At 45.7% G+C, this 27,720-nt stretch overlaps 1 protein-coding gene across 16 annotated transcripts in view; it reads right to left on the reverse strand.

Moving 5' to 3' along the window:
- The window catches only part of RUFY3 (RUN and FYVE domain containing 3), a 100,511-nt gene extending 73,973 nt beyond the window's left edge, over positions 1–26,538 (reverse strand). For 6 of the 16 annotated variants that reach the window (XR_016212125.1, XR_016212127.1, XR_011378405.2 and 3 more), the window contains exon 1: positions 25,999–26,538. Coding sequence is in view for 12 of the 16 variants with exons in the window: in XM_070048046.2 (XP_069904147.2) it covers positions 25,999–26,359 (361 nt within the window). In the remaining 4 variants the exon portion in view is untranslated. Of the gene's footprint in view, positions 1–1,103; positions 3,791–25,998 lie in introns of those variants that run through there. The other 10 variants (XR_016212128.1, XM_089302669.1, XM_070048047.2 and 7 more) reach the window with 5 other exon arrangements.
- Between the last annotated feature and the right edge of the window lie 1,182 nt (positions 26,539–27,720).

Below are 27,720 nucleotides of genomic sequence, written 5' to 3' on the forward strand. Positions count from 1 at the left end.
AGACACACCCAACATCACTGCTTTGTTCTCTTATCTCATCCTTCCCCAAAATTTAGAGTCTGACTGGAAAGATAAAATCCTTATCAAACAAAATGGGTGAAATCTGAGTCATGATAAGATTGCAACACAAGGTCAAGGACAAGAAATCACTTTCCCCAACCCCATCTGCTACGATTCTCCTTAGGTCCCTCCCTGCCCTGCAGTTCTGCCTCACTATCAGGCAGCTGTTTCTGAAGAACATCTCCTCATGGGCATTTCCGTCTTCATTATTTTAAAGGTAAAGAAAAAACACTAAGAAGTCACTGTATAAAAACAAACAATCCACAGCTATGGCTCCAACTCTTTTGCTATGGTATTAAGAGAATTAAGGGGTAGAAGCTAAAATAAATGAGGAAAGAGTCTAGGATAAAGGCACAATCAAAAGACTTCAAAGGTCTCCAAGGCACTAACAGTAGAAATTTCAAGTGGCTCAGAATAGTCACATAAACAACTTATAAAAGCAATGGCCCATAGATTCTAGGGTAGGGATTACTATATTAATCATGCATAACCTTTCCAAGGCATTACACTTTTTTCAAAGGTCCCTATTTATTAAATAAATGCTGAATGTAAATCTGCTTTCTCATCTAACCTAATAGTCCATATTATTAAAAATAATACTTTATCAAGTATTTTCTAGATGTCAGTAAGTTTAACTTATGTCCCTCTAAGCGTTTCTACTATATTATCATGTACAATGTACAATCCTATATTTATAGCCATGTTGTGTTAAATTACTGTTTAAGAATTACTATACTTTCTATAATATATGAATAAAATTAACAGCTTTTTCATTATTGATTAGGATAAGATGTGATATGTGACCTCTAATGTTCTCATGAGAGGCTTAAAGACAAAGAACACTAAATAGGCACCAGCATCTTTTGAAAGGGAGTAGGGAAAAATATAATTTTTCCCTGGTAAGTGAGACAGGGAGCAGAGTGGTAGGTAAGGATGAAAGGGTTTCAGGGCCATTCACAGTTTATAGAGTGTAGGTTCTTCCTACCTCCCCAGGGCCCTCCCAGCCCCCTGTAACAACGAGGATGCTGGTGAGACACCCGTACCTTCATGGGTAGGCTCTGGGTCAGGTGTAAGTGAGATGTCATCCAGCTCTCGCAGACAGAGCCATTCTCCATCCATAGACACTCGGAATTTGCAAAGGTAGATGGTCTCCATGGCAGCCTGTGTGATCTTGTCAGTGGTGGGGGTTGGCATATCGGTCGGAGGTGTCAGAGCAGACATGATGACTCAGCTGGGACCACAACACACACACACACACACACACACACACACACACCCCCCACAAAAATAAATAAGAGCTCCTCACCAAAAAACCCCGACCCAAAGCTCTTAAACAAAGCTTTCCAGAAAAGGGGTGGGGGAGGCTATAAAAAACAAAAAGCAAAAAACAAGGAAAAATACCTTTTGGTTTAAGAACCAAATGCTCAAGAAAATTCTGTACTATCTCTTCTTATGGTCAGTTCCTACCACATAGCGAAATACGATGATGCCTGTCTTCTCTCAGCTGCTTGTCCTTTGATCGTCCCCTCCCTACCCTTTTCTCCGCAGCTCAGCAACAGCCTTGAAATCCTGCCCAGCCGATGCTGCTTTAGCTGGCTTTAAAAAACTGGCCTTGGCATGAAGAAGTGGAAAAAAAAAATCCTCCTTCTCTGTGCAGGGGAAAAAAAAAACACAAAAGAAAACCTGAACAAAAAATTAAACCTGTGTTTTCAATTTAGCTTTAAAAAATCCTGAACTGCAGAAATCACTTCTAGGATCTGCTCAGATGAGCCGGGATGCTGAGTTCCAATAGGATTGGTTGTGCGCAGTAAGCAGGGTGTTGACCAAAATGGCTGACTAATGAACTGAACTGAAAATTCAGGCTCATGTGACCAGCTGCTCTGAACGTCGGGCGAGCAATTCCCAGGATGCTTTATAGATGCTGCTGATGCGGGGAGAGCAATTAGGCTGCTCTCTCTCATTCTGTACAGCCCACTTCCAGACCGTGCTAGTCAAACTGTGATCAGACATAACACAATGCACATATCCTCATCAATTGCCCTCACTGTGGAACACAGGGCTGAATAACAAGAGGACAATGAACACTGGGTAATGCTCCACAGCAAAGATGGTGAAAGAGGCAGTTAGATAAATTTAACAAGAACATATCTCACCTCTTTTATCCTTAGGTACACAGCTCTTAAAATTCTATTCTATGTTCAAGGTGGTATTTTAAGAAAAGCTACAGCAGATTTTCAATTAAACTATTTTGTTCTCACTAATGATTTTGATCTCCAAAGTACAAAGACCTGACTTTTTAGACTAGGCAGAAATGCAGGACAGAAACTTAAAGCTGAAAAAAATAAAATCCTTCCTGATTAATGGTAATTTCCCTCCTTTTTTGATATTACCTATTGTTTGTAAGCAGAAGATAAAACCATGTTCTATTTTAAAAATCCTCCCATCCTGGTACATACTGAAGACTCACTGTCACATTCACTTGAACCAACCAACCAATATATACAAACTTATGATATTAGCTGCTGAGGTCTGAAATTAATTAAATGTTGTTTTAAATTACTCATTTAAGAATCACTATTCTTAAACCAAAAGGTACCAAAAGGACAGGTACATGCTTCCTGAGCTACAGAAATAACAAGGAGAGGAATGAAATGGATCTTCTTTGAAACTGCTTTAGACAACTGAATATAAGGGTTTTTTTCTGTTTTTATAGTTGTGGTTTTAAGAAAGACCATACAACTTCAAAAAATAAAACCTAAGACTACTTATTCCATTGTAGGGATTCTTATCAGATGGACATTTTGATTTATCTGATCTCTGAAAACTAGAAGAATATTATTTGGATAATATTCATGGAATATTCATAAATGTTCCACCTTAATTTGAGACTGAGTTCAAAGAAAGAATGCTAAGAGCTGAATTCTGCAAACAGGCATTGTTAGAAGGACAAACTGGTAGAACGTGAGAATGTATGTACAGATGTTCCTGGACTTAGAATGGGATTACATCCCCATAAACCCACTATAAGATGCATTTAATACAGCTAACCTGGGTGCTAGTTCTAGTCCCGGCTGCTCTTCTTCTGATCCAGCTCTCTGCTATGGCCTGGGAAGGTAGTAGAGGATGGCCCAAGTCCTTGGGCCCCTGCATCTGCATGGGAGATCCGGAGGAAGCTCCTGGCTCCTGACTTCAGATCACCACAGCTCTGGCCGTTGCGGCAATTTGGGGAGTGAACCAGTGATGGAAGACCTCTCTCTCTGTCTCTACCTCTCTCTGTAACTCTTTCAAATAAATAAAATTAAATCCGTTTTTTTTTTTTTAAAGTACACCTAACCTGAAGAGCATCATAGCTTGACAATACAGTGCAACCAGTCCTCGACTTTCAATGGTTCAGTTTATGACTTTACAATGGTGCAAAAGTGGTATGTAGTTTGTCAAAAGCAGAGTTTGCCTCCTGAGCTTTTCCAGGGCTAACCATATGATGCAGGATACTCTACTGGAATGCAGCCTGGCAGCACAACAGTCATGAGGGGAACAACTGATATCCCCAGAGTACTATATTGCTGAGCTATGACATTCGGTAGGTTAAGGGTAGTGAATGCATTTTTCAAGGTCTTTCACCTATGATGACTTTATCAGGACATAACTCCGTCCTGAGTCAAGAAGCATTGTAGAATCTCAGGTGTTTCCCTTCGTGATTGCAGGAGCCGTAGGAGCCGTAGCTGCTGCCCCTGCTCAGCATCTGGAGGGAGGATCGTACTTAAGATGGCTAGCCTGGGAAAGTAGCCAAAGTCAAAATCTAAAGGACAGTTTCTACTTCAAAACACTGTAATTCAAGGACTCTCCATATACATGTGTCTTTATAATAGGGGTGGGTAATCAGTAAATTACTAAGGAAAATAAAACATTCCCAATTTATTTCTCTCTCATTATCTCTCAACATCTGGACCCAGAGTAATTCATTTACTTCTTCAGTCAGCAAGTATTCACTGAGATGTGCTCCCCACGCCAGGTGGCAAAGTAGGTAATGTACATGCAGCAAAGACAGACTCTTTTATCAAGGCAATAGTTACATACCCAAATGTAGAACACAGGCTATCATCTACCACATTCACATGTATTCGCAGTTCAATTCCTTTTTAGCCAAACATATTTCCATCACATATATTAACAGAGAGTTTATAGTTTCACTTTCTGCCTACTTCAAAACATATTAAGTCATCATTAAAACCTATATATTACACTGAACAGTTCCAGGAACCACAACTCCAGTCTTTGTTATCTGTATTAGCTATGTCAAGCCTCTAGGTCCCTGAGACATCCTTAAAATACAGAACAACAAGCTGGCACTGTGGTTCACTTGGTTAATCCGCCGCCTGTTGCAGCGGCATCCCATATGGGCGCCGGGTTCTAGTCCCACTTGCTCCTCTTCCAGTCCAGCTCTCTGCTGTGGCCTGGGAAGGCAGTGGAGGATGGCCCAGGTGCTTGGGCCCCTGCACCCTCATGGGAGAACAGGAGGAAACACCTGGCTCCTGGCTTCGGATCGATGCAGCTCTGGCCGTAGTGGCCATTTGGGGGGTGAACCAACGGAAGGAAGATCTTTGTCTCTCTCACTATCTATAACTCTACCTGTCAAAAAAAAAAAAAAATAGAACAATGAATACATAAAGAATCTAAATGTTTGGTTACTGCCTGGGGTCCAATACAGTAGCCTTCTCTTTTCCAAAGGGGATACATTTCAAGATGGCCATTGGATGCAGGAAACTGAGGGTAGCACTGAATGCTACACTCATGATGACCTTTCCTATCCTATTCATGCATACCTATGGTATAGCTTAGCTTATAAAGTAGGCACAGTGTGAGGTTGAAAACAATGACTAATAATAAATAGGACAATAATAACAATACTTGTTTATTGTAATAAAAAGGTGATTGTGGTCTGTCTCAAGTATCTTACTGTATAGTTCTCACTTTTCTTGTGAAGATATGCAAAACAATGCCTACAAGGTAAGTGGGAAGTAGCTGAATGATGTGGGCATTATGACCCAGCATTAGGCTACCATGTGAGGGTTACTTGAACAAAACAATTTATCTGATAATGGAAGGGTGGTGTATGTAACAAGGATACACTGGACCAATGATTGAGTCACGTCTAGAACAAGAAGGTATAAGATTTTATCATACTACTCAGAAAACAGAGTGAAATTTAAAATGTATTAATCGCTTACTTCTGGAATTGTCCATGTAATGAATCACAGTGGACTGTAAGTAACAAACTGTGGAAAGCAAAACTGGGTAAGACAGGACTACTGTCCCTAAACTTAGCCTTGTCACAAACCCTGATAAACAATCTTTCTCCAACCAATAAGCATTTATTAACCTTGAACAGGAGATTTGGATTGATTACAACACATCAGCACAACAGGATTAACTAGGTTAGGAAGTAAAAAACTTAGTTAACATTCCTTTCCAAGATCCTTCCCAACCCCCTTTCTCTCCAGATAGATTATACAGGGACAGAAGCCCAAAACAACTGAAATTTTGGCAAGGACAAAAAAGCCTGGTCACCCTCTAGCTTCACATGTCTATATACTTGAGGAGGCATTAACAGTCATTTCAGAAATAAGAACTGAGGGTGAGCAGGAAAACCTGTGCTTCCACTATTGGAATCACACCTGTTCTTCAGGTAAATGTCACTGAGTCTTCAGAATGAGCAGTTGCTTACTGTTCATAAACGATGAACTCATTATAAAAATATTATTATTTATACAAGACTAATAATAAAAAATAATTTTAAAGATTGCTTAGTATTGCTTTTCCCATTGGGTCTTTACTAAGTAAATGCACTGGCCTTAAATATAAAGACAATATTAAGCCATCAATAAGATACATACACTTTGATTTTTTTTTTCTCATAGACACACTAATTACAAGCTTTACTCAAGTATTTTCTCATCTATCCTCATTCATGAATAATGGTTCACATTTCTAAGATGGTTGTGTGGAGAGTGTGATGCAATCTGTGGCTCTAAAACAGGTTACACTTGTGTGAAGTTCAAATCCAAAAAAATTCTATGTTCTTGTTGCCTAAACACTAATTTTCCACATGACTGATTCAGAGCAAAAGGGATTCACATTTCAGTGTTCGAAGTTACATTCTTCTTGAAGTACTTTTGTACTCAGCTGCTACTATTTTAAGACACAGATTGATTTGTCAGGTTTAATGTCCCCAGTATGGAAAAATTTCTTAAGGTAGCTATCATTTATTGAATTTCCATGGTGTTAGGTGCTTTACAAATACATCAAACCCTCACAAGAACACTGCAACGTATGTAATGATACTTCATCTTTATAAATAAGGACATCGAAGTTCAGCCAAGTGACTGGCCCAGGAGCCCACAGTCAGCAAGTAGCCGATCTGTCTCAATGCTCCCGAAGTCCATGTTTCTTCTCTGCAACTTCATCACAGTACCCAGATTCTTTCTCCAAGTTAAATTTTACTCAGAGAAAATAAAACAAAACAAAGGCAACACAGGCAAGGGCCTTCTGAAATTTCCTCAATACAAGTGCCAACAAATTAAGATTTGAAGATGAAAAAAGCTTGTATCAGTTTTCCCTCTTTACATCTTAACATTTCACAGTGTCTTAACACTCTGCCTCCTGATTTCTTATACATTTAATTCAGGTTTATACACGGCATGGATTTTTGCTGTTATGTGCTTGTGAGGGGCAAGCCATACTGTTCCCAAACACCAGGAAGGACCATGTCACCTGGCTCATTCCATCACTCTGGAGAGACAGCTGAAAAAAAATCACCTCACAGTCATCTCAGACCCGGGAAGTGGAGCTCAGCATTACCCTGAAGAATGACGTGGAGCTGAACACCACGGATAGGACACGAGTGGACCAAGGAAAGAGTGGCAAGGTCCACTCTCACAAGGGCCTGGCTATCAAGACACAAGGCAAATGGGTGATGGCCAGGCAGGAGCTGGCATAACCCAACATCCTAGTAATGCATCCCCAATTAACAGAATTGTACAAATCTGTGGCAATTCCAGGCCAAGAGGAAGTGGTGCTGCATTTAAGGGTGGACCTTCCTGACCATTCTGAAAATGAGCTATCTGCCATGGTTTCAAGAGAATTTTTTTTTACTATTAGACAGGCAGAGTTAGACAGTGAGAGTGAGAGAGAGAGAGAGACAGAGAGAAAGGTCTTCCTTCTGTTGGTTCACTCCCCAAATGGCTGGAGCAGCCGGTATGCTGCGCCGATCTGAAGCCAGGAGCCAGGTGCTTCTCCTGGTCTCCCACGCGGGTGCAGGGCCCAGGCACTTGGGCCATCCTCCACTGCCTTCCTGGGCCACAGCAGAGAGCTGGACTGGAAGAGGAGCAACTGGGACTAGAACCCGGAGCCCAAATGGGATGCTGGCGCTGCAGGCGGAGGATTAACCAAGTGACCCACGGCACTGGCCCCTCAAGAGAATTTATTGAAATCTTCTATAAACTTTACTTGACTACTTAAGAAGAGCACCTCTGACTTACTTGAGAGCTTTTTTTTTTTTTTTTTAAGTTTAACATGATTGCTTTTCTTGATTTTAGAGAGGATGTTTAAATAGTTCTGTTGCAACTTTCAACAGTTTTGTGTACCACTCAACTTTTTTTCCTTGCAGCATGGAGACACATTTGAAAAGACTGGAATTGAAGTCATTTTGTTGAACAATGGGTGAATACGAAGAGTAGCTTGCAGTGTTTGGTAGTGGTTTAATTTGCACACTAACTGTGGTGTCAGGCTCTAGGGTTACTTTTTGTCACCAAGCATTTTCAGCATCCATTTGGAAGGTTGTCTAAGCTTAAAGAAAAATAATCTGCCATCTAATATTTGGAGAGTAAGACTATTCCTTGCATTTTTGTGTCTTATGTAAACCTATTTATGCTGAAAGTACTGTTAGATTAAGTGCAGCTGTGTATCCTGGATAAAAAAGGTAATCTTTTTTTAAAATAAACCTTCATGTTCTATATAGCTGAAAAAAAAATCCTCTCGCCAAGTTCCCTCCACAATTACCTACTCATTAAGAACCCTTGATACATTAGGAAATAGAAAAATATAAATGAGGGGCCGGCGCTGTGGCACAGCAAGTTAAAGCCCCTGCCTGCATTGCCGGCATCCCACATGGGCACCGGTTTGAGTCCCGGCTGCTCTACTTCCCATCCAGCTCTCTGCTATGGCCTGGGAAAGCAGTAGAAGATGCCCCAAGTCCTTGGGCCCCTGCACCCACATGGGAGACCTGGAAGAAGCTCCTGGCTCCTGGCTTCGGATTGGTGCAGCTCCAGTCATTGCAGCCATCTGGGGAGTGAACCAGCAGCTGGAAGACCTCTCTCTCTCTCTCTCTCTCTGTCTCTACCTCTCTCTGTAACTCTTTCAAATAAATAAAATAAATCTTTAAAAAAAAAATATAAATGAAAGGAGGAACCGTTCTTTAAGATGACTCCATATACACCTCCTTTAAATAACAAAAGCTTAATGTACAATTTTAATTCTTTAAATAACCAATGTCCATGAAACCACTGCTCAACTGGGGAAATAGACCAACAACTTACATGTATTTACACTTTCCTTCTCTCCTCAGAACTCCTGCCTCCCCTTTTCAGGCAGCCACTAAATAGAAATTTCAATTTCCTGTAAATCATTCCTTACTCATTTATTTATTTTTATTTGACAGATAGAGTTAGTGAGAGAGAGAGAGAGAAAGAGAAAGGTCTTCACCCCCCATATGGCTGCTACTGCCGGAGCTACACTGATCCGAAGCCAGGAGCCAGGAGCTTCCTCCCGGTCTCTCATGCGGGTGCAGGGGCCCAAGTACCTGGGCCATCTTCCACTGCCCTCCCGGACCACAGCAGAGCGCTGGACTGGAAGAGGAGCAACTGGGACTAGAACCCGGCACCCAAATGGGATGCTGGTGCCACAGGTGGAGGATTAACCAAGTGAGCCATGGTGCTGGCCCTGATCATTCCTATTTTTAAAATATTATTATTGGGGCCGGCGCCGTGGCTCAGTGGGTTAAAGCCCTGGCCTGAAGCACTGGCATCCCATATGGGCACTGGTTCTAGTCCCAGCTGCTCCTCTTCCTATCCAGCTCTCTGCTATGGTCTGGATAAGTAGTGGAAGATGGCCCAAGTCCTTGGGCCCCTGCACCCATGTGAGAGACCTAGAAGCTCCTGGCTCCTGGCTTCGGATCAGCACAGCTCCGGCTGTTGCGGCCATCTGGGGAGTGAACCATCAGATGGAAGACCTCTCTCTGTCTCTACCTCTCTCTGTAACTCTTTCAAATAAATAAAATAAATCTTTAAAAATATTATTATTAATGTATGGATATTAAAAACGATGTAGTTAGCTCTTTTTTTTTTTAGCTTTATAGAAAGGGTTTCATGCTGCATATAACCTAAGCCTTTCACTCAACATCTCATCTTCTAACATGCACCCACCCTGTAATGTGCAGTTGTGGTTCATTTATCCTTTCAGCTGATAGATAAGGAAACATTCCATTGTATGTATAAGAAATTTTCTGATTCATTTTCACACTGGTGGACATTTGGAATATTTCTAATTTTGTTTGTTTTTAATTATAGGCATATTATTTAGATTTTTTTTTCAGAAATCGATTTTTTTGGCAGGTATGCCAATTCTTCCTAACAGGTTTGAGGGAAAGAGGCCATGTCATTTATTTGATAGTTAGTCACCTCTTTCTAGTTAGCTGCTCCTATTCTAGACATAATATTGCTTCTTAAAATGTCAGTTGTGTACTACATCAATTTGTAAAGCCCACAAAATCTGTTTTCTGAGGCTTCTGGGTCATGGTTTCACAATATGAGAAGAAAAATCTCATTAACCTCCCCTTTTACTACTTGCTGTTAGCATGACAGGAGATCTGTGATGAATTATCATTATGATGACACTGGTGGAAAGCCCAGATGTTTCTGCTAAGTTGCAAGAGTACTCATCTGAATGTCCATGATCATCTCACATGCTCCCAGTCCACAACCACCTCCCCTCCTCTCCCAGAACCAAAATCTATTCCATCTACCTCTGCCTCTGAGATTTCTTCAATTTTAGTTTTATACACTTGGTTGTAGACATTAACTAAGGGTGACAATAAGTAACAATATAATAATTATACCTGGGAAGCTGAGTTCTTATTTTTTTAGAAATAAATGCCACCAGGAGTATTATAATGCATCATCTTTTTCATGTGTTAAAATCAGCCAGCATAACACTAGAGTAACTTCTACCTTGAAAAGTAAAATTGATTTCATGGCTCATTGGCAGTAGGCAATTATTAACAGCAGAACAGCTTACAACAACCTAGTGGGTGACCTTGGGAAATCGATCCTCCTTTGCCTCAATTTACTCAGCTTTACTGTAAAAGGAAACTAAAAGCTAGTTTCACTGGGCAGACATTTGGTGCAGTGGTTAAAGCTCCACATTGCATACCTGCATCCCGTATCAGAAGGTCTGAGTTCAAGTCCCTGCTCTGCCTCTGATCCAGTGTCCTGCTAACATTAACTCTGGGAGGCAGCAGGTGATGGCAAGTAATTGGGTCAAGTAATTGTGGGAGACTCAGATTAAGTTCTGGGCTCCTGGCTTTGGCCTGGCCTAGTCCTGGTTGTTGCAGGCATTTGGGGAATGAGTCAGCAGAAGGGCAGTCTCTTTTTCTGCTTTTCAAAGGGTACATGAGAAGAAATTTGCCTGTTTTGTATACCATTTATACGCCTGCTCAAAACAGTACCTACCAAATGCCAGGTTATCAAAAGATTCTTGCTGGTATAGTACACTAAACCAATTTGTTGGTATATGTATCCTCTTTTTAAGTTTTTTTTTTTTTTAATAAAAATTTATTTACTTATTTGAAAGGTGGAGTTACAGAGGGAGAGAGAGAGAAGATCTTTCATCCACTGGCATGCTCTCCAAATGGCCACAACAATTGTGGTTGGGCCAGGCTGAAAACAGGAGCCCAAGACTCCCTGTGGGTCTCCCACTTGGATGGCAGGGACCAAGCACTTAGGCCATCTTCTATTGCTTTCCCAGGCACATTATCTGGGAACTGGACCAGAAGTGGAACAGCCAGGACTCCCAACCCAGCGCTCATGTGGGATTCTGGCATCATAGGCAGCAGCTTATCCTGGGTACTACAACTTTGGTGCATGGTATATGTAATTCTAAAACACTTCATAGTATTACAATTGTATTCTTCCACCTTCTTATTTTACTTCAACCTTGAAAACCACTATCATAACATAGGCATTTTTCATGTAACAGAACAGATTAATTCATTTAACATGTACAGGGCACCTGCTAAGTATCGGTGGCTTAGCATACAGAAGGAAAAACAAGGCAATAGGCAACAGACAGATATTTTAAAAATTCCTATGTCCCTGTTACACATGGACTGTTCAGGGCTGTTCACATACATATTTTCCTCTATCAAACTGGGTATCTTAGCATTTCATTTGTTCACTCATTCATTCATTGTTAGTGAGTAGAAAGAACCAGAGGGTTGTTGCCTGAAAAGCAGCATGATGGAACTCGTGGACCCTGGAGTCCAAAGGCCCACATTGAACCTCAGGACTGCCATATTGCTCCACTCTGTGCCCATTTCTTCATGAACAAATTAGGGAAAATTAACTACCTCAGAGTTCAATGAAGTAATGTCAGTAAAATGCTTAGCATGGCATTTGGCACAAAGCAAGCAGCAAGGAAACAAAGTCAGCCATTATGCTTAGTATAAGTGCTTCTGAGAGATCTGGAAAACACTGACCACCCCACGAGGATGAAAGCCAGTGAGGACGAAAGTTCTGGGGATGGGGGCAGAGGAGAGGAACGAGGAGACTGGAGCAAAGGGTACACCGTGGTGCCTCCGGTCTTGAGAAGGGGGAGAGAGATGGGTCAGGATTTTACCAAGCATTCACATCTGGTGACTGGATTTCCAGAGTTCATTAAAAAGACAGCAGAAGCAGACAAATGTCTGTGGAGAGTCAGAGGAACCACACTCTAAGAGGGAACATGCTGAAACAACTTCTGCTTTTTCCATGCCCCTGGCTAGTCTCTCCCTCACCCCAACATCACGAGGTTCCCACCCCTTTCTGTCAAGCTTCCTGGCCTCTGTCCAACCACCACCTCTGACACACGCAGAGTGTTGAGTCCATTTGGTAGGGAGCAAATCTACCGCAAGGCAGTTATGCAAAAGGCTCTGGAATCCCACGTGGGCCAGCATCCTTGGGGCGCTCAGGAAGCCGACAGTGCAGTCACAGTCATGTTGACGCCCTCTCAAGCTCTACCACTGTGGACTCTAAAAGCCTGTCCTTTCACCTAATTTCAAATCAACTCTTTAATGCGTATGGTACGCCACTGACTTCCCAAGACAGATTTGCAAAGCTCATGCTTGAGCCACGTGGCACTGCAGAGAGAAGCAATATTCATAGTACTTAGGAAGAAATGCAACAGCTACGATGTCCTGCCAAGCTCACTAAAATAAGATTCTACCTTTATTTATCGTGGCCACAGGCTGCCTATATGCAATGGAGGGCCAGCCCATCTTTTAGTCAATTCTTTCATTAATTAAGGAATTTTTTAAAAATACTAAGTCAACAAAGAAAAACCATTATCTCATCCAGCTAATTCTGTTATACTTTTCATCAGCATATCTAGACTTTTTACACGCTTGTATATTTTTAAAAGCTTTATTTATTGTGCCAACATCCCATATAGGTTCCAGCTCAAGTCCCAGCTGCTCCACTTCTAATCCAGCTCTCTGCTAATGCGCCTGGGAAAGCAGCAGATGGTCCAGGACCCTAGGCCCCTGTACCCACATGGGAAACTTGGAAGACCTCCTGGCTCCTGGCTTCAGATTCGCTCAGCTCTAGCCGTTGTGGTCATTTGGGGAGTGACCAGTGATGGAAGACCTTTCTGTCTCTCCCTCTCTCTGTAATTTTGCCTCTAAAACAAATAAATAAATCTTAAAAAAAAAAAAAAAAACTACCAAAAAAAAAAAAAAAAAAGAAACAAGACTATCGAAAAATATTTCTTTATTTGAAAGAGTTAGAGAGAGAGAAGAGAGATACAGAAATCCCTCCACTGGTTCATAGCAGCCCTGGCTGCTATGGCAGGGGCTGAACCTGGCCGAAGCCAGGAGGTTCATCCGGTCTCCCATGTGGGTAGAAGGGGTTCAAACACTTGGGTCATCTTCTACTGTTTTTCCAGGCCATCAACAGAGAGCTGGATCAGAAGTGGAGCAGTTGGGACACAACTGGCACCCTTATGGGATGTCAGCATTGCAAGTGGTGGCTTTCCCAGCTATGCCACAATGCTGGCCCCCATGCCTATATTCTATGCTAGAAAAACATGTTCTTTTTGTTTATTAATGAAATTTTACCATTTTACTCTACAGATTTCTATGACAAAGCAAACAAAAAGGGAAAAGAGGCAAGGCAGAACATAATCAGGTGAATATGTATGAGGTCAATACTTGTTTTCAGTTGCAAGAGTTAGTTTCTGTACCACCTTTTTTCTGTTCACCCTCCAACCAGCAACCCTTTCTGCCCTCTGCCCAGACCTTGGTGAGAACACAAAGTGATAAACAACATGGACTTTGGGCTTAGATCACTTAGGAATATTCATTCTCTAATCCTCAGTAAAAAAAAATCATTAAGTACTAGTTTTCTATATGACCCATAAAAATGTTCTACAAGGGACACGTGTTTAACATAATGGCTTTGATGGTGGTTGGGATGGTAACATCCCATATCAGAAAGCCTGTGTTGGAGTCATAGCTCCACCTTCCAGATAATGTATACCTTGGAAGACAGCAGGTGATGGCTCAAGTACTTGGGTCCCTGACACACACAGAGGAGAGCCAAATGGAGCTCTCAGCTCCAGGCGTTGGCCTAGCCCAGACCCAGCTGTTGCAAGTGACTGGGGAATAAATTAGCAGATAAGAGGTCTCTGTCTCTCAAAAAGAAAAAAATCCCACAACTGGGAATCACTATTTCTATTATTATCTTACTAGTAACATTCTTTTTTTTTGTTTGTTTACTAGTAACATTTTTTTTTTGACATGCAGAGTTAGACAGTGAGAGAGACAGACAGAGAGAAAGGTCTTCCTTTGCCGTTGGTTCACCCTGCTAATCCGGTGCCCTGACCAGGACTAGAACACGGGGCGCTGGCATTGCAGGTGGAGGATTAGCCTATTGTCCCGCGTCACCGGCCTAGTAACATTCTTTATTGGAAATTTTTTGGGTGAGAAAGCTACAGTAAGCCTGTGTTATATAAATGAAGAGCCTTTTTTTTTTTTTAATTATTTTTTATTTTTGACAGGCAGAGTGGACAGTGAGAGAGAGAGACAGAGAGAGAAAGGTCTTCCTTTGCCGTTGGTTCACCCTCCAATGGTCGCCGCTGCAGCCGGCGCACCGCGCTGATCCGATGGCAGGAGCCAGGATCCAGGTGCTTTTCCTGGTCTCCCATGGGGTGCAGGGCCCAAGCACCTGGGCCATCCTCCACTGCACTCCCTGGCCATAGCAGAGAGCTGGCCTGGAAGAGGGGCAACCGGGACAGAATCCGGCGCCCCAACCGGGACTAGAACCCGGTGTGCCGGCGCCGCAAGGTGGAGGATTAGCCTAGTGAGCCACGGCGCCGGCCTAAATGAAGAGCCTTTTAGGACCCATCCTCTAGTAACCAGAATGAAACTAAGATGAGAAGAAAAAGAAAACTCTTCATAAATGATCTATGATTATCAAAAGGGGAGCAGCCAAAGCAAATACAAACATTCAAAGGGTCAGTTCCATATTCTGCAATGGTTGCTTTGCCAATCAGAAGTGCAATTTGACTTTTTGATTATACTAGGTCAGAAGAACAAGTGAAAACACAAGGGCAAAGGCAGAAGAGGAGGAGAGAAGACGGCATGGAGAACCACCTGTGATGGCTCAGGCAGCAGTGGTGGCAGAAGCAGAGCCAGGAAGGTGAGCAGCAGAGGAAGGAGACGGGAAGGTGACCGAGCTGCCTGCCCCTCAGTAGCTCAGGATGGTCCAGGTCATTTCAGCTGCACACAGAGAACAGCTAGCTGCACTTAAATGCTCTTTTCTTTCTTTTTTAATTAATTAATTAATTTGAAATTTGAAAGGCAGAGAGAGAGAGAGAGAAAATCTTCCTTCTGCTGGTTCACTCCCCAAATGGCTGCAATGGTCCAGGACAAAGCCAGGAGCCAGGAGCTTCTTCTGAGTCTCCCAAGTGGGTGCAGGGGCACAAGTATTTGGGTCATCCTCCACTGCTCTCCAGGCATCAGCAGGGGGCTGGACTGGAAGCGTAGCAGCTGGGACTTGAACCAGAGCCCATATGGGATGCGGGCACTGTAGGCAGAGGCTTAACCACAATGCTGGCCCCACTTAAGATACTATTAATGGCTCAACTCCAGTTCTCTAGAGGTCACTTACCTACAATTATATATAATCTGATGATGCTACGTTTCTCACAGGTTTTTCTTTCTTTTTTTGATAATGGGTGCTTTTATCTGTCTCTTCACAAAATAACATTTCATGGATCAGAAAATGTCTTTGCTCTCTTAATAAGGCGGGAGAAGATCTGAAAGCTAACAGACTTGTGAATCACAGTATGGTAAATGGGTGCTGATCTATACTGAACGTACCAAGGAGTGTCTTTCTAAAAAAAAAAATCACAATGGAAGGGGAGAGGGAGTGGGAAAGGGGAGGGTTGCGGGTGGGAGGGAAGTGATGGGGGGGGAAGCCATTGTAATCCATAAGCTGTACTTTGGAAATTTATATTCATTAAATAAAAGTTAAAAAAAATCACAAATTAACTTGTTGTTTCAAAATCTACTTGTAGGAAGGTGAATGCTCAAGACTTTGAGGTTCTGAGGGTTTGATCCTTCCTTCTATATCTCAACAGCTTGGGTAGCTACCTCTTTATTTACAAAACAGAATCAAGTACTTTTCAGACTTTAAAAGGCATACAGCAGGGGCCAGTGCTGTGGCGTAGTGGGCAAAGCCACCACCTGCAGTGCTGGCATCCCATATGGGTGCCGGTTCGAGACCCGGCTGCTCTACTTCTGATTCAGTTCTCTGTTATGGCCTGGGAAAGCAGTGGAGGATGGCCCAAGTTCATGGGCCCATGCACCAACATGAGAGACCTAGAAGAAGCTCCTGGCTCCTGGCTTCGGGTTGGCACAGCTCCGGCCGTTGCGGCCATCTGGGGAGTGAACCATCGGATGGAAGACCCCTCCACCTCCACCCTGCCTTTCCTTCTGTCTCTGTGTGTATCTGTGACTTTCAAGTAAAATAAATAAATTTTTTTAAAGGTATACAGTAGATGAACTGATGAATGTGTATTCAACTCCTGTATGTTTCCTAGAGTATTATTAAGTTTAAAAAATAAGAAAGAGAGCCAATAACAGAAATTGGGATGGTCCATGAAATATAAACTACAATAAACACACACAATATACAGCCACATCCACGTATCTTTATACACACATGCTATATATACACATCTACATATCTATATATACAAACTTTTTTATATAGATATACACACATCTATATATCTGTGTATGTATATCCACACACAAGGGTACTTCAGAAAGTTTGCAGAAGATGGAATTAAAAGGTAAGTTTATTCTGGTGCAAAGAGCACTGAAATCCTTGTATAGTTTTTTTCATAATATGCAATTCACATGAACTTGCTTAAGACTCTTCATAGAAGAGAATGTAGGCCGGCACCGCGGCTCACTAGGCTAATCCTCCGCCTTGCAGCACCAGCACACTGGGTTCTAGTCCCGGTCGGGGTGCCGGATTCTGTCCCGGTTGCCCCTCTTCCAGGCCAGCTCTCTGCTGTGGCCAGGGAGTGCAGTGGAGGATGGCCCAAGTGCTTGAGCCCTGCACCCATGGGAGACCAGGAGAAGTACGTGGCTTCTGCCATCGGATCAGCGCAGTGCCGGCCGCAGCGCACCGGCCGCGGCGGCCATTGGAGGGTGAACCAACGGCAAAGGAAGACCTTTCTCTCTGTCTCTCTCACTGTCCACTCTTCCTGTCAAAAAATAAAAATAAAAAAATTTAAAAAAAGAAGAGAATGTAAACATAAAAATTGATTTTCTCCCCTAAAACACTCATTGCTGGGTTTATATGTAAGTTGTATATTCTTTCCCCCACATCACAGATTCTTCAAGTGCTTCTGAGAAACAATCACATGCTTCTAGATGTCTCATTCTCTGCACTACTCAGGGCTTACCCTCAGACCCTTGGCACTCACTGTTACGTGTACCCAACTTTTAAGTGGGTAGTCGTAGTAACATGGCCAGGCCTTTCCAAGAGTCTGATTTTCACTTCTGTTCCTCTTCCAGCCTATCTTCCATCTCAAAAGAGCATACACAAATACATAAAGCAAGCTTTTTCCTGGGTGGGACACTGTTTATATACTGCTGTTAACTGGGAGAGAAAAGATAAAGGCAGAGATATGGGCTGTTTGCATGGCATTGCCTTAAACATAAATGTCTGCTATAGTTTTGAGGGTTGGAAAGAGAAAAGAATAACTGTACACAGAAGCCAGTAATCATGCAAACAGTGGGAGTATCTCTTCCATCCTGCACCAGGGAGAAGCCTTTTCCTATTCATCTTGCCCATGCACCAGACAGTTTCTAACATTAGGATGGAAAAGGAAGCTATTAAAATGTTGTACCATGGCATTCCATAGCTTTATCCAATATAGTTGACAAGAAACTGTCATGGAAGGTCATACACCAAGGGAGAAAAGATACTACGAAATAGGAACGAACACATGCATGTCTATGAACACATGAAAAAGTCCTGGAAAACTCATCAATCTCAAAAGTAGTATCCTCTGATAAGGAAAAAATATGCAGCGGAGTAGCAGAGGGCATCCTGGGGTTCACACCAGGAAAAGCAAATTAGTATGATGTGTTTTTGTATTGTAAGACATCTAGACAACAACAATCGATTAACATGCCACTTGCAAAGATACAGAATTTCACGAGATATAAAAGTTACTAGAATAAAAATGGAGACTGCCAGCACTCAGACTCAGAAAGGAAAACAATCCAAGAAGGCGCGAGAGAAGCTGCCTTTCATGTTTCATTTAAGCATGCAGATTTTATGAAATTACATCCTGTGAGATTTTATACCAGAATACTTCACATCACCAACCCTGAGAGCTTAGGCCACCACTTCTGTTTGCTAAGAATATGTTTCTGTTTTGTTTTGCTTGCTATTCTTTTAAGAAGAGTTTCTGAACTCAAATGGGAAAGTTAATATTTAAAATCTGAGTACAGTCCTGATTTCTAAAATAAAGATAATATCTTTTTTTGATAATATCTTTTCTTAAGTCAGAGTCACACAGAGAGGAGAGGCAGAGAGAGAGAGAGAGAGGGAGAGAGAGAGAGGTCTTCCTCCGATGATTTACTCTCCTACTGGCCGCAACGGCCAGAGCTGTGCTGATCTGAAGCCAGGAGCTTCCTCCGGGTCTCCCCTTTTGGTGGACTACCCTGCCAGGCCACAGCAGAGAGCTGCATCAAAAGTGGAGCAGCCGAGTCTCGAACTTGCACCTATATGGGATGCTGGCCTTTCAGGCCAGGGCATGAACCTGCTGCGCCACAGCACTGCCCCCCCCCCCCTTTTTAAAGATTTATTTATTTACTTGATAGTCAGAGTTACACACACAGAGAGAAGGAGAGGCAGAAAGAGAGGTCTTCCATCTGCTGGTTCACTCCCCAGATTGCTGCAATGGCCAGAGCTATGCTGATCTGAAGCCAGGAGCCAGAAGCTTCCTTCGGGTCTCCTACATGGGGTCAGGGGCCCAAGGAACTGGGCTATCTTCTACTGCTTTCCCAGTCCATAGCAGAGTTCTGGATGGGAAGTGGAGCAGCTGGGATTCGAACCATTGCCCATATAGGATGCCGGTACCGCAGGTGGCAGCTTTACCCACTATGCCACAGTAATGGCCTTGATACATTTATCTTATCTTATCTTTTCTTTTCTTTTCTTTTTTCTTTTTTTTGACAGGTAGAGTGGACAGTGAGGGAGAGAGACAGAGAGAAAGGTCTTCCTTTGCCACTGGTTCACCCTCCAATGGCCGCTGCGGCCAGTGCGCTGCGGCCGGTGCACTGTACTAATCCGATGGCAGGAGCCAGGTACTTCTCCTGGTCTCCCATGGGGTGCAGGGCCCAAGCATTTAGGCCATCCTCCACTGCACTCCCTGGCCACAGCAGAGAACTGGCCTGGAAGAGGGGCAACTGGGACAGAATCCGGCGCCCCGACCGGGACTAGAACTAGTGTGCCGGTGCCGCAAGGCGGCGGATTAGCCTAGTGAGCTGTGGCGCCGGCCAATACTTTTATCTTAATCAATACTCTTTCAAAGCTATCATATATTAGACACTTTTTTTTTTTTTTGGACAGGCAGAGTTAGACAGAGAGAAAGAGACAGAGAGAAAGGTCTTCCTTCTGTTGGTTCACCCCCCAAATGGCCGCTACGGCCGGTGTGCTGTGCCGATCCGAAGCCAGGAGCCAGGTACTTCCTCCTGGTCTCCCATACGGCTGCAAGGCCCAAGCACTTGGGCTATCCTCCACTGCACTCCTGGGCCACAGCAGAGAACTGGACTGGGAGAGGAGCAACCAGGACAGAATCTGGCACCCCAACTGGAACTAGAACCCAGGGTGCTGGCACCGCAGGCGGAGGATTAGCCAAGTGAGCCACGGCGCTGGCCTATTATATACTTTCAGCAAAAACATTAGTAAGAATTAAAAACTGGGTGCTGAGTAGGCAGATGTCATTACCATGTATTCACTGGGCATTGAGACTAAGTCCAAGTACTGTAATCAAAGCAAGTCTTAAAAACTCTCGTCTATGGCCGGCGCCGCAGCTCACTTGGCTAATCCTCCACCTGCGGTGCCGGCACCCAGGGTTCTAGTCCCGGTTGGGGCGCCAGATTCTGTCCCGGTTGCTCCTCTTCCAGTCCAGCCCAGCTCTCTGCTGTGGCCCGGGAGTGCAATGGAGGATGGCCCAAGCCCTTGGGCCCTGCACCCGCATGGGAGGCCAGGAGAAGCACCTGGCTCCTGCCTTCGGATCGGTGTAGTGCGCCGGCCGTAGCAGCCATTTGGGGGGTGAACCAACGGAAAGGAAGACCTTTCTCTTTCTCTCTCTCTGTCTAACTCTGCCTGTCCAGAAAAAACACTCTGGTCTTGGGGCTGGTGTTGTGGCACAGAAGGTTAAGTCCCACCTGCAATGCCAACATCCCATGAGTGCTGGTTTGAATCCCAGCTGATCCGCTTTCGATGCAGATTCCCGCTAATGTGCCTGGGAAAGCAGCAGAAGATGGCCCAAGTGCTTGGGTCCCTGCCACCTATGGAGAGACATGGATGGAGTTCAAGCTCCTGGTTTTGGCCAGGCCCAGCCCTAGCTTTGGAGCCATTTGGGCAGTGAACCAGCAGATAGAAGCTCTCTGACTCTGCCTTTCAAATAAACCTTAAAACACACACACACAAACACACAACCGCTGGTCTGAGGTTTCTTACTGACAATCAGTTCTGATATTCAGTATCACTACAGAAAGTAATATTGCACTGATTCTGACATTTGTATTCATATCTAGAGTATTCCTTTTTCTAAGTATACATGTGTTCTAAAGCACATATGAAGATACTCCACAATGTTCATCACAAATGGAACTTAATTTATTTTGGCGCAAAATTTCTTTCTTTCTTTCTTTTTTTTTTTTTTTTTTTTTGGACAGGTAGAGTGGACAGTGAGAGAGAGAGAGAGAAAGGTCTTCCTTTGCTGTTGGTTCACCCTCTAATGGCCACCGCGGCCGGTGCACTGCGCTGATCTGAAACCAGGAGCCAGGTGCTTCTCCTGGTCTCCCATGGGGTGCAGGGCCCAAGTACTTGGGCCATCCTCCACTGCACTCCCTGGCCACAGCAGAGAGCTGGCCTGGAAGAGGGGCAACCGGGACAGAATCCGGCGCCCCAACCGGGACTAGAATTCGGTGTGCCGGCGCCGCTAGGCGGAGGATTAGCCTAGTGAGCCGAAGTGCCGGCTAACATTTCTTTTTTTTTTAAATTAGTGCATGGGGGCCAGCACTGTGGTGTAGTGGGCTGACCTGCACCTGTGGCGCCAGCATCCCATATGGTCACCTGTTCGTGTTCTGGCTGCTTCTCTTCTAATTGAACTCTATTATGGCTTTGGAAAGCAGTAGAAGATGGCCCAAGTGCTTCGGCCCCTGCACCCATGTGAGAGACCCTGAGGAACCTCCTGGCTCTTGGCTTTACATTGGTCCAGTTCTAGCCGTTGCATCCATTTAGGGAGTGAACCAGCAGATGAAAGACCTTCCTCTGTTTCTCCCTCTCTCTTTCTGTAGCTCTACCTCTCAAATAAATAAATAAAATCCTTTTCTAAAAACAAGAACAACAACAAAAGAAATCCATGCAAGAAGGACCTTTAATATGTATTGTTAAATAAAACAACCAAAACTATGCATGGATCTGAAAATATTTTTCTAAAATTTTTACTCATTTTATTTATTTGAGAGGCAGAGAGAAAAAGAGAGCTCCTATCTGCCTGTTCTCTTCCCAAATGCCCACAACAAAGCTGGAGCTGGAGCTGGGAACACAACCCAGGCTTCCTAGGTGGGTGGCAGGTCTCAACCATTTGAGTTATCACTTGCTGCCTCATAAGGTGAATACTGGCAGAAAGCTGAAGTTTCGAGCAGGGCTAGGACTCAAACCCAGGCACTCCAATAAGGCATGCAGGTATCTTTAACCTCTAGGTTAAATACCCATCCTTGATTAAAAAAACTTTTTGTGGGGTTGGTGTTGCAGCAGAGTTGGTAAAGTCATTGCCTATGACACCCGCAGCCCATAGGGGTACCAGTTCATGTCCCAATTACTTTACTTCAGATCCAGCTCCCTACTAATGTGCCTGGCAAAGCAGCAGAAGATGGCCTAAGTCTTTTGGCCCCTGTACCCATGTGGGAGAACCAGATAAAGCTCCTGCCTCCTGGCTTCAGTCTGCCTAAGCTCAGGCTATAGTGGTCATCTGGGGAGTAAAGATTTATTTATTTGAAGGCAGCGTTAGAGAGAGAAAGAGGGAGAGAAACTTCTATCCATGGGCATCACAGGCATCAGCTTAATACTCTACATCACAAGCTGAACCCAATAAGTTTATTATTAATTGCTTTTCCCCATGAACCTTTTGAAGTATCCCTGTATAAAAATAGTAGGTAAATAGCCGGCGCCATGGCTCACTAGGCTAATCCTCCGCCTAGCGGCGCCGGCACACCAGGTTCTAGTCCGGGTCGGGGCACCGGATTCTGTCCTGGTTGACCCTCTTCCAGGCCAGCTCTCTGCTGTGGCCCGGGAGTGCAGTGGAGGATGGCCCAAGTGCTTGGGCCCTGCACCCACATGGGAGACCAGGAGAAGCACCTGGCTCCTGATTTCAGATCAGCGCGGTGCGCCTGGCGCAGCGCGCCAGCCGCAGCGGCCACTGGAGGGTGAACCAACTGTAAAAGGAAGACCTTTCTCTCTGTCTCTCTCTCTCTCATTGTCCACTCTGCCTGAAAAAAAAAAAAGTTAATAAAAAAAATAGTAGGTAAAAATCCAAATGTCCAAGACAAGAACAACTTTATGAAGTAATGCTCTGATATGGCAATCAATGTAGACAAAGATAAATTGAAAGGGAATATAAAATTCAATTTACAGGGACTGATATTGTGGTAAGGCTGATTAAGCTTCCTCCTATGCCGTCAGCATCCCATATGTGCACCGGTTGGAGTCTTGGCTGCTCCAGTTCCAATCTAGCTTCCTGCCAACGGCCTAGGAAAGCAGAAGATGGTCTCAAGTGGTTGGGTCTCTGCCACCCATGTGGGAAACCTGGATGACACTCCAGGTTCCTGGCCCAGGCTTGGCTATTGCAACCATTTGGGAAGTGAACCAGTAGATGGAAGATCTCTCTCCCTTTCTCTAACTCTACCTTTCAAATAAATAAATCTTTTTTAAAAAATGGAATTTATTGAAAAAACCCCAAGTCCCAAACAAGAACTACTTTGTAAACTTTATATTTAAAAATATGTAGTTCTGAAATTTTTTTGCTATTACGAAATATTTTCGGTGACTGGTCTTTAAAAGAAGAGGAAATAGGCCGGCGCCGCGGCTCACTAGGCTAATCCTCCGCCTAGCGGCGCCGGCACACCGGGTTCTAGTCCCGGTTGGGGCGCCGGATTCTGTCCCGGTTGCCCCTCTTCCAGGCCAGCTCTCTGCTGTGGCCAGGGAGTGCAGTGGAGGATGGCCCAAGTGCTTGGGCCCTGCACCCCATGGGAGACCAGGAAAAGCACCTGGCTCCTGCCATCGGATCAGCGCGGTGCGCTGGCCGCGGCGGCCATTGGAGGGTGAACCAACAGCAAAGGAAGACCTTTCTCTCTGTCTCTCTCACTGTCCACTCTGCCTGTCAAAAAAAAAAAAAAAAAAAAAAAGAAGAGGAAGTGTGACCTACGTGTTTTCCCTGCGATTTTTTGGCACTTACACATCTATGAACTATTTCAGAAATAAAGATTATGAGGCAATATTAAAACTTTTTTTAAAAAAAGGGGTTATTAATTTATTTGAAAATCAGTGTTAGAGACAGAAGGAGAGGCATCTTCCAACCACTGGTTTATTCCCCAAATATTGCAATGGCCAGGGCTGGGACAGGCCGAATCCAGGAGACACTAGCTTCACTTGGGTCTCTTGTGTTGGTGGCAGTGGCCCATATACTTGAGCCATTTTCTGTTTTTTGTAGACCATTAGCAAGGAGCTGGATGGGAAGTGTAACAGATGGGACACTAACTGGTGCCCCTATAGGATGCTTACTCACAGGCAGCAGCTTCATCTGCTGCGGTACAACACCAGTGCCCAATACTAAAACTTTTATTTGCTAACAAATCATGTCACTCATCTGGTGTATTGTAAGTTCACACTCAAAGATCACATGAAACTTCAAGTCATCATTCCTGATACTGATCTTTGTTTCCAACAATACTTTAAAAAAAGAAAGTCAATCTTTACTAGGAGGAAAGAACCAAATACATTACCTGAAATTCAGATAATCCCAGCAACTGATAGAGGCCAAAGTTGTAAAAGTTTACATCAAACATTGTACCCTAACTAGTACACAGGGAACTGCCAGGGGTGGCTTCTTCATTCGATGAAGTGATGTGGTTACAAGCAGGCTATACAGAAATAGAAAATTTTGAGGAAAAAAAGAGGCTGTGCCTACAGTACAAAGCAGGAAGCAGATTCTTAGAGAATGAAAAGCAGCTGAGAAGACTGTTACATCTTCTGCTATATAAAAATATTTCTAGATTTTTTTGAGCATACTACACAAACTATGCTCATACTGTCCTACTCTCTAGGTAAGTGATACAGAGAAGGTAACACAGGGCTGAATCCAACTGACTTTCCCCTACTGTTAACCTGCGATAAACCATCTCCCACTTCTGGACTTCTGCTGTCCAACAAGAGCATGAACTTGGTACAGAAAGAATCCAGGTCAACTTCATTCCTTCTCTTAAGCTGTTACTTAGGACAACTCATGTAATTATACTCATCTTCAGCTTCTTCATCTAAAAAAGTATCATATTTGGCTCAAGAAACATATTAACCACGACCATGACAGCATTCTCTCATAGAAACTACTCAACAAACCTAACCTTTTCCTACCAGATGGGCCAGAAAGCAGAACAAGTGAGTTGAGTTAAAGATTCATGCTGATGCTTTAAAAACCGAAAGAATGAGGGGTCCTCGACTTCAGCCCAACAGTTAAGACAACCGTGTTCCACACTGGGGCGCCTCCAGCTTTTGGCAGGTGCAAATCCTGGGCTACTGGGTTCAGGTAATTGAGTCTCTGTCACCCACGTGGGAGACGCGAACTGAGTTCCTGGCTCCAGGCTTTGGGGAGTTTTGGGCATCTGGGAGACTGAACCAGTAGATGGGCATTCTCCATTTGCTGCTCAAATAATAACAGCAATAATAAATTGAGAGGCGCCTTCCCGCATCACCTCAGGCAAGTTTCTCTCCCTTTTCAGAACTCCTACAGCAAAGTATTTGGCTTGTTTTGCAAGTCAGCCACATTTTCACACTGTAAGATCTTGGCTTTGTAAACCCGATTTAACTCTGCTCCCAGAGTCTTCACAGCGCCCACCCTGAGGCCGCTCAGGGTCAGCACCGAGCGGGGTTCACAGCGGGCGACAGCGGCTTAAAAAAAAAAAAAAAAAAAAAAAAGGCGAAGGCCTCTTCCTGACAAAAGCTAGAATCCTGGGAGGTGCCCTTCCAGAGCCACGCCGCTCCGGGCTGCTGTTCCCACTCCCGCAGACAGATCCATCCTATTTATGGAGACGGAGTGAGCGCACTTGAGAATGTGCTAGTACACTGAGGCCGGCCGGGCGGCGGCCACACCTACTCGGCGGCCCCGGCGCCCGCCTGCAGCCCGCAATCGGAGGCTCGGCGGGGCTGCGGGGGTCTCCGGGTGCCGCCTCCACCTCCACCGCTCCGGGACGGGTCCCAACATGGGCCCCAGCGCCGAGGGCTGGGGCTGAAGGAGGCTCGACGCCCCCGCGCGAGCACGTGGGAGGCCCGCTCGAGCTGGGAGGGAGGCCAGGCCCGGCGGGGGCCCGCGGCCTGGGGAAACTTGAGGTACAAAACCCGGCGCCCGGACCGCGGCCGCCCAGCCCAGGTGCCTCCTCGCCGCGCCCCGACACCGCGCCGCGCCGCGCCGGGGGCTGTCCCCAGCGCCCCCGCCTCCCGGCCGGCCCGGCTCCACACACACTAGCGGGAGGCGGAGCTCCTCGGGGGCCGGGCCGGCGCTTCCCGGCCGAGTGCCCCCTTCCCCGCCGCCACTCACGGTGCTTGCCGCCGCCGCCGCCGCCGCTCGGGTAGCTCAGCAGCAGGAAGGGCAGCGGGGAGCCCGGGGACGGCGGGGTCCTCCAGGAGCGCTGTTGCTGCGGCGGTGGGCGCGCTGCGAAGCCCGAGGCTCCATCGCCCGGGTAGAGCAGGAAGAAGGGGGCGGCCACCGGCGAGTCCGGCTCCGATGGCCCAGCGGGGGAGGCCGGCGGCGGCGGCCCCGCCTCGCCCTCGCGGTCCGCGCCTCCGGCAGGGGCGCTCCGCGGCTCCTCCGGCCGCCGCTCTCCGCCCCTCGCCGGCTCCTCGCTGCAACTTTCGGCACCAGCGGCGGGCGGCGGCGGCGGCGGAGGGGTCTCAGCCATGCTCGTGCCCTCCTTGGCCGCCGCCTCCGACTCGGCGCGGGAACCCGGGCGGAGCAGCTGAGGGTTACGGCCGGGAGCTGCCGCCCCGTCCCGTCCGCGCCGCCGCCACCTTTCTCCTTGGCCACGGGCAGTGCCTCGACTCCGCCGCGCGGCCCACAGCCCGCCCCGCCGGGCCCGAGCCAGCCGGAGGGACGGCCCCGCCCGACGGCGCGGCCTGCCTACCGGCCGCCTCCTCCCGCCGCCCCTCCCTCCCTCCCTCGCTGCCCGGGCCCAGCCTGCGACTCGGCTCCCCTAGGGGGCAGCGTCCGCCTTCTCCCGCCTCCCCGCCTCCCGCTTCCCGGCGGCCGGGCCGAGCTCGCCCCCGACCCGGGGAGCGCCGGGCGCCCCGCGGCGCGTCCTGACCGGCCCGGGCCCCCGGGGGCGAGCCGGGCGTGTTTGCCCCCTGGTGCCTTGAAAGGTGGGGAAACCTGGCCTAGTACCGTGCAGCGTTTCTGTCTAACTGCCAACTGATCGGCAGCGCGAAGGCACAAAGCCCTGGGTGGAAGGAGAGGCGAAAGCTCGTTTTAAAAAGGCGCCTGCCTGCCTCCCCCCCTCCCCGGGTAGAAAACGGTACCATTTGCCTTTCGCACCCTGGAACTTCAACCGTGGATACACGGTTTTGATTCATGAGCGTTTTAGGTGATAAACCAGAGGTGGGTGTCCTCCTTCGACCTCGTCTTTTGTTCCCTGTCATGTGCGTGGTATAGAAATATTGTATTTGCTTTGACTGAAACTGCCTGGTTTGCCAGTGCTCCCGGTGCGCATGAGTGCATTTTAAGCCAACCAGCTCGAGATTTATATGACAAGTGTCTGTGACAGGTGGACAGTTTTCCCTCTGATAGAGCCTGGGTCTCGCCAGAAACTGCCTAGCATTGGTTTAGGTTACATATTTGCATCCGTGGTTGTTGATTCACTTGACCCCGCAAGAAAACGCGTTTCTCCACGAGAGAGTTTCCAGCTACTCTCGTTATTCTCCTCCCTGGATTCCCAGCTGATGAGCTTTGTGTTCGGGTTGCAGAATGCTGGCATGGAGTCCATGTTGACTCGTAATTAAAAATCACTGTTGTGTAACATATTGCCCACCTGCTTTCTCCGCCGCCTCTGTTGAGTCTTTCCCTCCGAAGAGGAAGTTGTATACTCTCCTGAAAGAAAAAGTGATCCTTTAAAAAATACTGTTGTCTATAAATCACTCTTGAAAATACCACCAGAAATTACTTCTAATACTGTCAATTTCCCGTCTTTGAAGCCAGAAGCATTGAAACAGAGGAATGTTGCCAAGAAGCTAACTTCAGGTAGTCTTAGAAAATTTCATAGCATCCTAG

Source organism: Oryctolagus cuniculus, chromosome 8, assembly GCF_051225735.1.
Source record: "Oryctolagus cuniculus isolate XC-2025 breed Fujian yellow rabbit chromosome 8, ASM5122573v1, whole genome shotgun sequence".
NCBI lineage: Eukaryota > Metazoa > Chordata > Mammalia > Lagomorpha > Leporidae > Oryctolagus > Oryctolagus cuniculus.